The sequence below is a fragment of the Girardinichthys multiradiatus genome, chromosome 5, assembly GCF_021462225.1.
Source record: "Girardinichthys multiradiatus isolate DD_20200921_A chromosome 5, DD_fGirMul_XY1, whole genome shotgun sequence".
Taxonomy (NCBI): domain Eukaryota; kingdom Metazoa; phylum Chordata; class Actinopteri; order Cyprinodontiformes; family Goodeidae; genus Girardinichthys; species Girardinichthys multiradiatus.
In genome coordinates, this window is record NC_061798.1 from 22,500,905 (window position 1) to 22,512,852 (window position 11,948).

The window sequence follows — 11,948 nt, forward strand, 5'->3', positions numbered from 1 at the left end:
GGGACTCATTGTAGTTTTCAAGCCTTTAACATGTTATATTGAAGTAAAGTGTGAAACTTCATAACACCCAAAACAGCTTTGAGCCGGTTCACCTTTAGCAAACACTAGCTCTAAATTCAGTCCATCCATCCATCTATTCAGTACATCATGTACACAAGATTTGTGTACATGTTCATCTTGGCTGATAAACTTTAGAAAGCAGTTGTTAAAAAACAAGTGATAATTCGTAGTTTAGCAACACAACAATGATTGCCCAAATAGTGTCCTACATATTGTACAGAAAAACAATACTCTGCCTAGGTATCCACCTAACACAACTGTAACTGTATTGTTTTATTCAGCGATAAGTTCTGTTTCTTGTTTGTTATTTGGAAATATTTCTAAGATGTTAAAAGGTCTTTGGGTTCTTTTTTTTTTTTGTCTTGGGATATCAATGTTTACCCCCAAACACAATTTAAAATAGAGCTGAGGATCAACATTCTGGGACGTTTTGTGTCTCGTAGCACTTGAGAGTAAATTAACCAGCGCAGGCTGTACACATTCAGTGTCTCTGTTCACCTGGGATTCTGAAATGCTGCAGTCAGCAGAAACATTAATCAGGATCTCTCTGCATCTGAGCTTGAGGTGTACCTGATACAATCCATTCGCCCAGTTCACACCACTTTATCAATGTTGGCTATAACAGTATGCTAAACTCACAGGGATTTCCCCACAAATAAAGCTACACCTTTACCTGTACATGCATCTCACTTTGTATCTGTGAAACTGACATATGTTTGTATAAAGATTGATTAGATTAGATAAATAAATGGTGGTAAATAAATGGCTGCTGCTCAGTGAATCTCATGAGCAGTTTGTGCTGATGGATACACGTTTACCAAGTGATTCATAACTTACTTCTCCCTCCAAGAAATCATTACTGAGATTTAAGCAATCTATTGCAGATCACGCTTTATTAATGTGTTTTCATGCCAGGGCCCGAAGTCGTCATTCATCACGCCTGAAAAGAGGGCAAAGCTCAGGTCCAACCCTGTCAAAGTCCACTTTGCCGAGGAGGTGGAGGTCAATGGATATTCTCAGGTAGGTTTTTAGGCCCTTAGACAAAAAGCAGAGGATGTTTAATCTCACACAAATCTCGGATCATCCGCCTATTTGAGGAATTTGGTGTTTAATGTAGCAAATACAAGGAAAGACCGTCAAAACGTTATTCATCTGATATACTACGTGATTATTTTCAGCGTTACACAGGTGTTATCTTGTAATCAGATTGTTTAATTGAGTTTAAAGAGTTTTAGGATTCCTTATTTTTAGACAGTTTGTTCCTGTGAGTTAATCACACTAAAAACAGGAAACTCCTTCAATGTGAAACAGCTTTGTTAAGCAGACATTTGGGATCCACATACAGTTTCATAAACACTTCAAAGTTTTTTATTCATCTGCTTTTTGAAAAGGAATAAATTAATATTTCAACTGGGCATAATTTTTAGATTTTCTTTTACAAATTGCTTTTAATGCTGATTTTTATTTGTCAGTATTATTTCATGTATGCAGTTTTTAATTTTATTTATTTCATTCTTGCTGGTTTGAGGTCCCATCTTTCTTGTGGATGTAAAAAGCTGCTGAATGAGGAAAAACCCCAGAAGCTGCAGTACCCACTAGTAAAGACAGAGAAAATGCGGATCAATATTTGAACGACTCCACGGTCTTAATTTCTGTGATTGCAGGACAGTGTTTAGATTATGGAGGGAAAAGTAGATAGACATTCAGAAGAGATGAAGTGAGTGAAGCTGCAGATGGGAGAGGTCTAAACTCGACTGCTATGTTTTAACTTAAAAACATGCCTGCATCAATGTTTCATTGCATCATATTGTCAGTGGAGGAAAAACAATTTCCAAAATTATAGAACAGGGATGACTCTCAGCAGAGAACAAGATGGGCAGACAGAAAAAGGCCAGCAGATGGGATACAAAGAAATCCTCTGCAAGAAGAGCCAAAGAGCATATGTTTTGTTTTATTACACCATGACATGTAAAAAAACTTTCACTTTCAATGATGCAAAATATTTCCAGTTGCAAACATGAACAGCTCCATTTTTTCTTGCTATATCACATTGCAAGAGTGCAATGCATTGTTTGATAGTTAGAATTAATTGGAATTTATGTATCCGACTTCTAATCTGTTGGATTCGATTGAATTGACTTTGTACAGTGCCTTGAGACGACATGTGTTGTGCATTGGCGCTATATAAATTGGAACTGAATTGAATTGAATTGAAGAGTATTTATGGCTCTTTTCCTTATTTTTTCCTGTTTCAACCATGGAAACATTATCTTAATGGCAAAAAATGCTGGTGGGACCATCATGGTGTGGGGATCCTTTCCTTCAGGTAGAACCAGGCAGCTGTTCAGATTTGACAGAAAATGGATTGAGGGAAGTTCAGAACCGTACTTGAAGGAAACAGGTAATTCAGAGAGCAACGAAGAGGCCCATGGAAACTCTGAAAGATCAGCTCAGATCCACAGCTCTGTTGGTAGAATCTATTGCCAACTAGTTGTTGTTCTTTTGTGGAAGACCAGCAAGAAGAAAAATAATTTTGAAAGAAAACAAAAAGAAGTCTTGTTTGCTGTTTGTCACAATCCACGTTGAGGTCAGAGCAAATGTGGAAGGTGCTATAGTCAGATGAACAAACTGAAATCAAAACACTCTATGTGGCGCAAATTATTTGTACTGCATATTACCCTGAATAAAACATTCCCAACGTGAAACATATTGGTGGCAGCATCATGCTGTGCGGATGCTTTTCAGATAGATTTTCAGGAGATGGAAGCCTATCAGATTTGACTTAAGGCTGGAACAGAATTTTACCTTCTAGCTAAATCAGATTTCTGAAACATATAGTTCCCCGACACCCTCCAACAAATCTAACTGAGTTTAAGCCATTTTGCAAAGGGGGCTTAATTTTCAATCTCTAGATATATAGACAGATATTCCAAAAGACTTGCAGCTATAAATGCAGAAAAGGTTCCTTCCGCAAAGTAGAAGGAACACAGGAGACATGAATCCAACTCCAAATCCAAGGATTTTTTTTTTTTTTAAATCCATTGGTTTATTTATAGTTGTAACATGACAAAATATGAAACGGTTCAAGTGTGTAAATACTTTTTCAGGCCACATAAGGCCACATTTCAGGCGGCCGTGGCTCATGTAGTAGGAGTTTGTCCTGTAACCAGTGGGTTGCCGGTTCAAACCCCTGCTCTGTCTGTCTCAGTTGTTGTGTCCGTGGCAAGACACTTCACCCTCCTTGCCTGCTGATGGGGGTCAGAGGGCCCGGTGGTGCCGATTGTATGGCACCTCACTTCTGTCAGCCTGCCCCAGAGCAGCTTTGGCTACATTGTAGCTCACCACTGTCAGTGTGTGGATGACTGACTGTAGTGTTAAGCGCTTTGGGGCCTCTGGTGACTTGATAAAGCACTATACAAGTTCAGGCCATTTACCATATTCCCTCAAAGCAGTCTGTTCTAACACTTCAACTTTTTTTATCAAGCACTTTCCCTGATCTCTGGCGTGCTTGTTGGTTTACAGGGAAACTCACTGCTCTTCCTGCCCAACGTTTTGAAGGTGTATCTGGAGAACGGGCAGACCAAGGCTTTCAAGTTTGAGACCAACACTACTGTCAAGGTAATTTAAAATGATTGCCAACCACACTAAATCCTGCTTATTGCAGTTCCATAAGATAGAAACTGCTGTGATTCATTGGTTTCAAATGTAAAACTCTGGTTTAGAAAGAGGTTTTATATATATATATATATAAAGGATAAAAAATCTTAACAAAAAACTGTTTTTGAATAGAACATCCCAGCAAACATGGTTTTCTCTCAAGATGTCCTTTTTTTCTGCACCAGGACATTGTGATGACACTAAAGGAAAAGCTTTCACTGAGCCGTATTGAACATTTTTCCCTGGTGCTCGAACAGCAGCACAACAGCAGCAAGCTTCTGCTGCTTCATGACGAGGAGAGGATACATCAGGTATTAACAAACACTGGCAGCACATTTAAGCTTTCATCTGCGTTTGAAAACATGCATGTTTGACATGGCCTATTTACGCATGTTGTCAGGTACTCCAGAAGAAGGAAGTTCATAACTACAGGTGTCTGTTCCGTGTTTGTTTCATGCCTAAAGACTTTAAGATGCTGCTGCAAGAGGACCCCGCTGCCTTCGAGTACCTTTACCTACAGGTGCACCTCCTGGGAAAATACATTGTTCTTGAAGATATTTATTTAGCCATTTTTTCTTTTTAGTAAACATTAACCACAGAAAAGACACTTGGCATTTTTCAATTTGAAAATTTTGGTTGTATAAAACATACGTTTAAAAAATTAAGCCCAAAAAGGCAGCCAGAAGCGGGTCCGGGTCACGTTATATGGCAAGCATATGCTACTACTAGCACACACTATTGGTGGGGGATAATTTAAACAGAATTTGCTGTATTTTTATTATATTCATACATTTATATTGGAAAACGGACCATATTTTGCACAGTTTAAAATATTTAGCATAAATATGTTAATCTCAGATTGATTAAATTTGGAATCCCACAAACTCAGTTTTGGAACCTAAATTATTTAATCTATATGTTAAATGTGTGAAGTTTCTTAAGAAGTGTAAGTTCTTTTGTTTGATTATATAAATATTTTTATACCAGCCATAATGTTGTAAAAATTATGGCTGGTAAAATTCAAAAATTGTTTTCTTAATAACAATAAGTTTGTTTTTGAAACGGAATAAAACTAGATGTATAATTATTGTCAACTGTAAAACAGAATGATTTGATTACTGGCTGCAATAGATGGGAGTTTTATTAGAAAGTTTAGACATTTTTAGGAGTCATTTTAAATCATAAATATAATTGGAAATCTCATAAAAATGCATAAAACATAACATAATAATATGAAAGATGCTGCCGTCGATAGGTGTTGGCTTTGAGTAGATAAATGCAAAACTAACCACAACCCCACCCACATAAATTTGAAGCTGGATGAAGGAGGTTTGAAAATATGGCTAGTTCTAAAATATGCAGAAAACATACTACTGCATTAAAAACATTTTCTATAATCGTCATGAGGCTTATTTGTGTTTTTTCCATGTTTAAGGGCGTGACCGATGTGCTGCAGGAACGCTACGCGGTTGAGATGAGGTGTAATGCTGCCTTAAGACTTGCTGCGCTGCACATTCAGGAGAGGCTGGTGAGCTCTGGACTGTCCCCCAAAGCCAACCTGAAGATGATCACGTAAGACAGTTACATATATCCTTGTGTCACTTTTAAAACTGCACCAAGAGTCATAAACAAACGTTATTTAGGTGATTGCCATTGGTTTTTCTTCTATAATCACACTGACACACTTTACCAGAAGTTCTGTGTATTTATATTTATAAGGCACGCAATTGTCTAGAATAAAATCAATGATCCCCCTATAAAAATTTACCTCTTAGGTTACATTTACTCATTTAGCAGATGCTTTTATCTGCGCTGAACCCTCATTCAACTTTTAGCACAGGAGAGTGTCCCGACATAAGCATCAAGTATGAAATCAATAGAAAAGTGTAAGCAGAAAAAGTGACAGACATTAGTTGTGTCAGGGTATGATGGAAGGAAGTGTTCTTTGCTCTGACAGTGTTTGATATCTTGGTTCATAATATTGGAGTTGTGGGAGAAGAATCCAGAGTCAGATTGACTTGAATGTAGAGATGGAAGTTCCAGATAGTGTTTTTGAAAGAGGTACAAGGATCAAGAGGGAGGTTCAACCACTATGACTGGGTTTAGTGCCTCGTTTTTTTTACTTTGACATCCCTTGAAACCAGTAGATGTCATTGTGTATTGGAGAAAGATATATATTTTTTTATCTGGTTAAACAAACATTCTCAAACGTTTTACTGTAAATCTGCATTACTGAAGAACTCTTAATTACTTTTTCATGGTATTTAATTTGCATTTTGAACTGAAAGCTGTGAGATGGTATCCAGTACATGTATTCACACCATTTGAGACGTTTGTCACATTAGAACCACACACTTATTATATTTTCAATAATATAATATAGTATAATAATACAATGTTTTAATTTGCATACCAACACAAAGTACGCTCTATATTTCAATTCTGTACTTTTGAATTCTAGAAACAGTTTTGTACCCGTTTTGCTCTTTGCAAAATACCTCAAGCTCAGTTAAAATAGATGCAGAGCACCAGTAAAAAGCCATTTTCATTTAGGTTGACTGGACATTGACTGGACCTTTCTGACACATAAAAACACTTCATCTAAAGCATTCCACAGCAGCTGTATTGCATTATAACTTTCTTTTAAAAATTGCTTTCACCTTGCTACTTTTCCATAAAGACCTCGTCCATGGATGCATGACTGATAGCTGGCCTGCTGATAGATTCTCCCAACTGAGCATTGAATGTCTGCAGCTCCCTCAGAGTTACCATAGCCTCTTTGCTGCTTCTTTTATAAAAGCATTTTCTAGGCCACGCTATCAGTTTAGATGGTCGGCCATGTCTTGGTAGGTTTGCATTTGTGCTTGTTTCATTTCACATCTCACAGAGCATTAAAAAATGCTCTGTGAGATGTTCAAAGTTTGGAATATTGTTTTAAAACTTAACCTTGTTTTAAACTTCTCCACAACTATATCCCTGACCTTAGTCTCCATGGTGCTGTTTGTTCACTAATGTTCTCTAACAAACCTCTGAGGCCTTCATAGAACAGCTGGATTGATATAGCCATTGGTTGCACTGGATTTTCTATAGGAGTAACAGGACATAATCTGTTCTTGAGGACAGTGAAGCTTTTTGCTTCGTCTCATTTATAAATATACTGAATGTTTACACCCTACAGTTACTTTCTAAGGAAAACACTCTGAAATTGCTTTTCTATTTGCTCCAGGAAGACTTGGGGCATAGAAAATTTTGTGTCGTCCACATTACTGAGGAACATGCGAGAAAAAGATCTGAGGAAGGCTATTGGCTTCCACATGAAGAAAACCCAGTCCCAGCACGATCCCAAGCAAAAATGCTTGTCAGTAGATCAAGCGCGGATAAACTATCTCGAAGAGCTGAGTGATCTCAAGTCCTTTGGGGGAAAGTCCTTTGGTGCCACCTTGATGGTAGGCTTTTTACTTTTAGGTTATGCTTTCCTTTTAAGAAAAGGAAGAAGGCTGACATAGATCAAAGTACAAATGTTAATTTCTTTTCTCTCGGATCTCCGTGCGCTCTATAGCTTCAGGACAGGGAGTCGATGGTGAGCCTACTGGTTGGAGCGCGCTACGGGGTGAGTCAGGTGGTCAACCATAAGCTGAGTATCATGACAACCCTTACAGAGTTCAGCAGCATCACTCGCATCGAACTGCTGCCTGAATCAGACAAAGTCAGCCTCGTCAAGATATATCTACAGGACATCAAGGTAAGACCCTGGAGGACAAGCACAACAACTTGAATATGCTCATATTATTATTTTGGTCACTCTTCTTTTAGAGCTGTGTTCGGACCTGGAGCTTTTTCTGTCTCTGTTGTTGAGACAGAAAAAAAACCTTGTATATACAGCATTGTACAAACGTTTTAGGCAGGTGTGAAAAAATGCGGTAAACATAGAATGCTTTCAAAAATGGAAGTGTTAATCATTTATTTTCATCAATCAACAAAATGCAGTGAATGAACAAAAGCGAAATCTAAATCAAATCAATATTTGGTTTGACCACCTTTGCCTTCAAAACAGCATCAATTCTTCTAGGTAAACTTGCACACAGTTTTTTAAGGAACCTGACTGGTAGGTTGTTCCAAACATCTTGGAGAACTAACCACAGATCTTCTGTGGATGTAGACCTTCTCACATCCTTCTGTCTCTTCATGTAATCTCAGACACACTCCATGATGTTGAGATCAGATCATACCATCATTTCCAGTAATTCTTGTTCTTCACGCTGAAGATAGTTCTTAATGACTTTGGCTGTATGTTTGGGTTCGCTCAATTAGCATTTTGTAAATTGATAAAAATAAACAATTATCATTTATATTTTACATAAAGCATTCTTTGTTTACAGCATTTTTTCACACCTGCCTAAATATATATATTTGGTTTTCTCATAGAACTATAAACACACTCCTAAACCTTGTAAAGGATGTTTACAGAATAGTTAAAGTTGGTATTGCTGGCAACAGTGGGTCCATCAACAAAATGGACCTTATAGATTGAGAATAGGATCTCATCAAAGTTCATATACATGTGCAAGTAGACAAATACTTTTGGTAATATAGTGTACGTATATATCAGCGGGTCATGCAGTGATTGTAAAAATTGGCTACAATCAATGGAAGCAGCTGAACATCACTATAATGTTCATAATCAATCTGTATTTTACTTAGCATGATTTAACTCCACTACAGTAATAAAGCTGTCAAAACATTATTCTAACATCATACGTTACACAACTCAAACTCTATTAGTCCGTCTATAGTTATTTTTTTCACAAGAACATGTTCAAAGATTAAAAAAAATCCCTCTAAACACTTTTAGTGGTTGGAAGTGGTGTCATAATACCGCTATTGTGTATTGTGTCCTTTATTTTGCTCAGATAGCTGTTTAATTTTGATCTCTCAAATTTCCTGTATAAAGAATCACTCCATCCTTTTTCTGTGTTGCCAATAAGCAGTCACACCTCTATTTGACATATTCCTGTAAGAAACGTGTTTTTTGTCCAGAAAAAATACATTTTCTGTTCACAGTAGGCTGTTTCTAAACTATGACTCCACCGGAGATCATCATCCATATATGGTAGTTCCTTACTGTTTTTATAGGGCACGGCTTCAATGGTTTTTTTGTGTCAGAAAAATGTGATTGTGATTAATTTATGTTTTATAACATTTTTGTATTTTCTAGATCTACAATATGGTGTAAGACATTTAAACACAATAAAAGGCAGAACTGTGAAATTGTTGTTTTCATGACCTCATGACCCAAACCTTGTTTTGTTTTTCCTGCTCATAGCCCATCACATTACTGTTAGAGGCAGGTGCAGCAAAGGATATGTCCTGCCTCATTGCAGGTTACTGCCGTGTGTTTATTGACCCCAGCCTCAACGTCTTCCCATGGATAGATGACAAGAAACACAGAGTTTCTGCTGAAGAAGGTCTGTAAGCAAATAATCGCGTCTTAACCCTTCAGCATTTTCCACAAGTGCCACATTATGTGGTCTGTTTCCAAAATTATCTGATATTTAAATGTATTGAGACAGCTTAGAAAAGTCCTGCTGCTGAGTATGAAAACAAAGATTTTAGCCTCGAAATCTGCACTGATTCACAAGTTAGAAGGAAAATCTGAAATTCAGCAAGAAAATTACCAAACACCAAACATAGATTGTTGCCTTTACTTTTTATCTTGTGTACTGTAAAAACCAAACTCAATCAAATTAAAGTATTCATACTACTTTAACTTTGTTACTTAGGCACAGACGTCAACAATGTGTTTACTAGGTTTCAATGTGACAGACCGGGGGTTCCCAGAATGGGGGTCGGGATCCCCCGGCGGGGTTGCGGCATACAAAGTAGAGGGTCACAAGATGATTTTCAGAATCATCATGATGTGACCCCTGAGGTGTACGGAGGGCCCAAAGGGACAAAATTAAATGAATAAATATATCACGAAAAACATGTCTGGTAATGTCCCATAAAATAAATAAATAAATAACTGTACTATTAAATGCCCCATTAAATAATTAAATGTACCATCTATTTATTTAGTACATTATTATATAATTAAATATGCCATTAAATTAAGAAATGTATAATTAAATAAAGCCATTTAGAAATACATATACTTATTTCAATCTATATATATATTTATTAAATACATAAATATAGAGTGAAATAAATAAATGTATTTTTAGTGGGTCACCAGTCTCTGGCATGTTTATGTTTGTTTATTTAATAGAGACAATACATAATAATTAGCATGAGTACATTAGACTGTCATGTAAATATGCCAGATTTAGCCACAAGGGCTAATTTTCGCCTGTAGTCCCACTGGGGTGTGTTGGGTGTCACAGGCTGAAACCAACACATAATAGTTTATATTTGTGAAGTGGGACAAAAGGGGACAGAACCGATGTATTTATACTGAGATTAAATTATGCATAGTTGGACTCTATTTACAAATTAGAAGACGTCTGCTGGCATGCATTCTGCTCTGTTGTTGCATTGAATTTCAAAAACAAAGCTTGTGTCGCATGTTGTTACTGATTGTTGCTTTAATATTGGTTTACAGGTTACGTGTCACGATGTGCAAGTGACTCAGAGGACTCTTCAGAATTGGACATGGAGCCGCTGTACAGCCTGGTGTCACAAGATAACAAAGCCTGCCCTCGTGTTAGATCCTCGTCAGACCCTGATAGAAGGAGACGGAAGGACAGGGACCGGATGAGAAGCAAAGACAGCAAAGCGAAGGGAGACACACAAGAGGAGAATAAAAAACTAAAACAAGAGAATTATCCTGATACTCCAAAGGAGACATCTTCATTAGAAAACAATAAGGAGGGGAAATATGAAGACACTGTGGACATAAAGAGACTTGGGTCAAAAATACAAATCCAAATAACAGACAGTGGTTCAGGGGGACAAAAAGTAAGTCCTGAAACTGGAGAGGAAGAGCAGCCGTCGGTATCAGAAGCATCAGATTCATGTCACACTGACTCTCGCGTCTTGACCAGTCCCTCTAGTGACTCTATCGATGCCCTCGAGGATGATGCTTTAATTTCATGCTCCTCCTCTTCCGTCCAGACTCATGCTCTCTCACAACCTCATGTCTGCGTCCACTCCCCCTTTCAACTTCACCTCCACTCTGACGGCCACATTCAGCCTCACCTCCTCACTCCTCCACCACCTCACTCTCATCCCCTTATTCAACTCACAGTTGTTAGCTGTGGAGAATCTGGAGGAGGCTGCAGAAGGTCAGGTGATGGAGCTGATCCCAAACTTATTTCCACCCCGTCTCAGAGCCCCAAAGTTCAAAAACGTTTAGGTGAACTCTGCTCTCCAGACAGCTCGCTGTGTTTCGCTGAGCTCTCCCGCCTCGCAGACCTCCTGCCGAGCCCTCCTGAGGCTAGCGAGGAAGACGATGTTGAAGAAGACGAGCTGAGGCAGAAGGGAAAGTTACAGAGTTATATAAGTGTGACACTGAGAAATGCAGATGATGGAGGAAGTGTTGGAGAGCATCCTCTTTCCACTTCTCCACCATCCTCATCTGCCCACAAAGACTTTGTTTTTAACTTTGACCAAAGCGATGCTCGCTGCTACTACAACCTCTGCTCTAACATCACCCCTGACAGTGCTCACAGCCTTCCGGGTCCTCGGCATCCTAAAGGGACCCATAAGAATGAGGTGAAGGCTGAGGAATGTGATCCAATTCCCGTCCTCCAGCCGCCCCCTGGATTCGGCGATAGCAGCTCTGATGAGGAGTTCTTTGATGCAAGAGATCGCTTCACCTCACCTGAAGATCCCACGTCAGGCACGGTCCCAAAAGGTGACTTAGCTTTAGTCATAAAGCTGTTTACAACATATTTCCATTATTATATATTATTTCCATTCATAAACTGGAAGACTGCACGTTTTATCTTTGCTGCCATCTGGTGGCTGAAGTATTTAGTACACCAAAGGGTGTGAGTAATGAATTACAAAGCGAACTAAACTTTCTTACACATATTTAACCACATGTGGAAACTTGTGGTCAAAAATAAAAACTAACACCTGATATAGTAAATGAAGATAAATGTCAAGGAAACAGTTTAGGATTTTAGAATGCCAAATAAATTTTATTATGAGAAATGTACAAAGTTTTGTTTGGAAATTGTTCTTTTTTTAAACTATCAGGAAAACATTTGATTAAATTACCTATTATTATT

At 38.1% G+C, this 11,948-nt stretch overlaps 1 protein-coding gene across 1 annotated transcript in view; it reads left to right on the forward strand.

Annotated features, from left to right (window-relative positions):
* Nucleotides 1–11,948, forward strand: part of LOC124869032 (FERM and PDZ domain-containing protein 1) — a 56,829-nt gene that overhangs the window by 39,450 nt on the left and 5,431 nt on the right. The window contains exons 7-15 of the mRNA XM_047366734.1: nt 976–1,080; nt 3,583–3,678; nt 3,903–4,028; nt 4,118–4,237; nt 5,153–5,289; nt 6,944–7,163; nt 7,277–7,459; nt 9,041–9,182; nt 10,316–11,569. Of these exons, the coding sequence (XP_047222690.1) occupies nt 976–1,080; nt 3,583–3,678; nt 3,903–4,028; nt 4,118–4,237; nt 5,153–5,289; nt 6,944–7,163; nt 7,277–7,459; nt 9,041–9,182; nt 10,316–11,569 (2,383 nt within the window). The remainder of the gene's footprint in view (nt 1–975; nt 1,081–3,582; nt 3,679–3,902; nt 4,029–4,117; nt 4,238–5,152; nt 5,290–6,943; nt 7,164–7,276; nt 7,460–9,040; nt 9,183–10,315; nt 11,570–11,948) is intronic.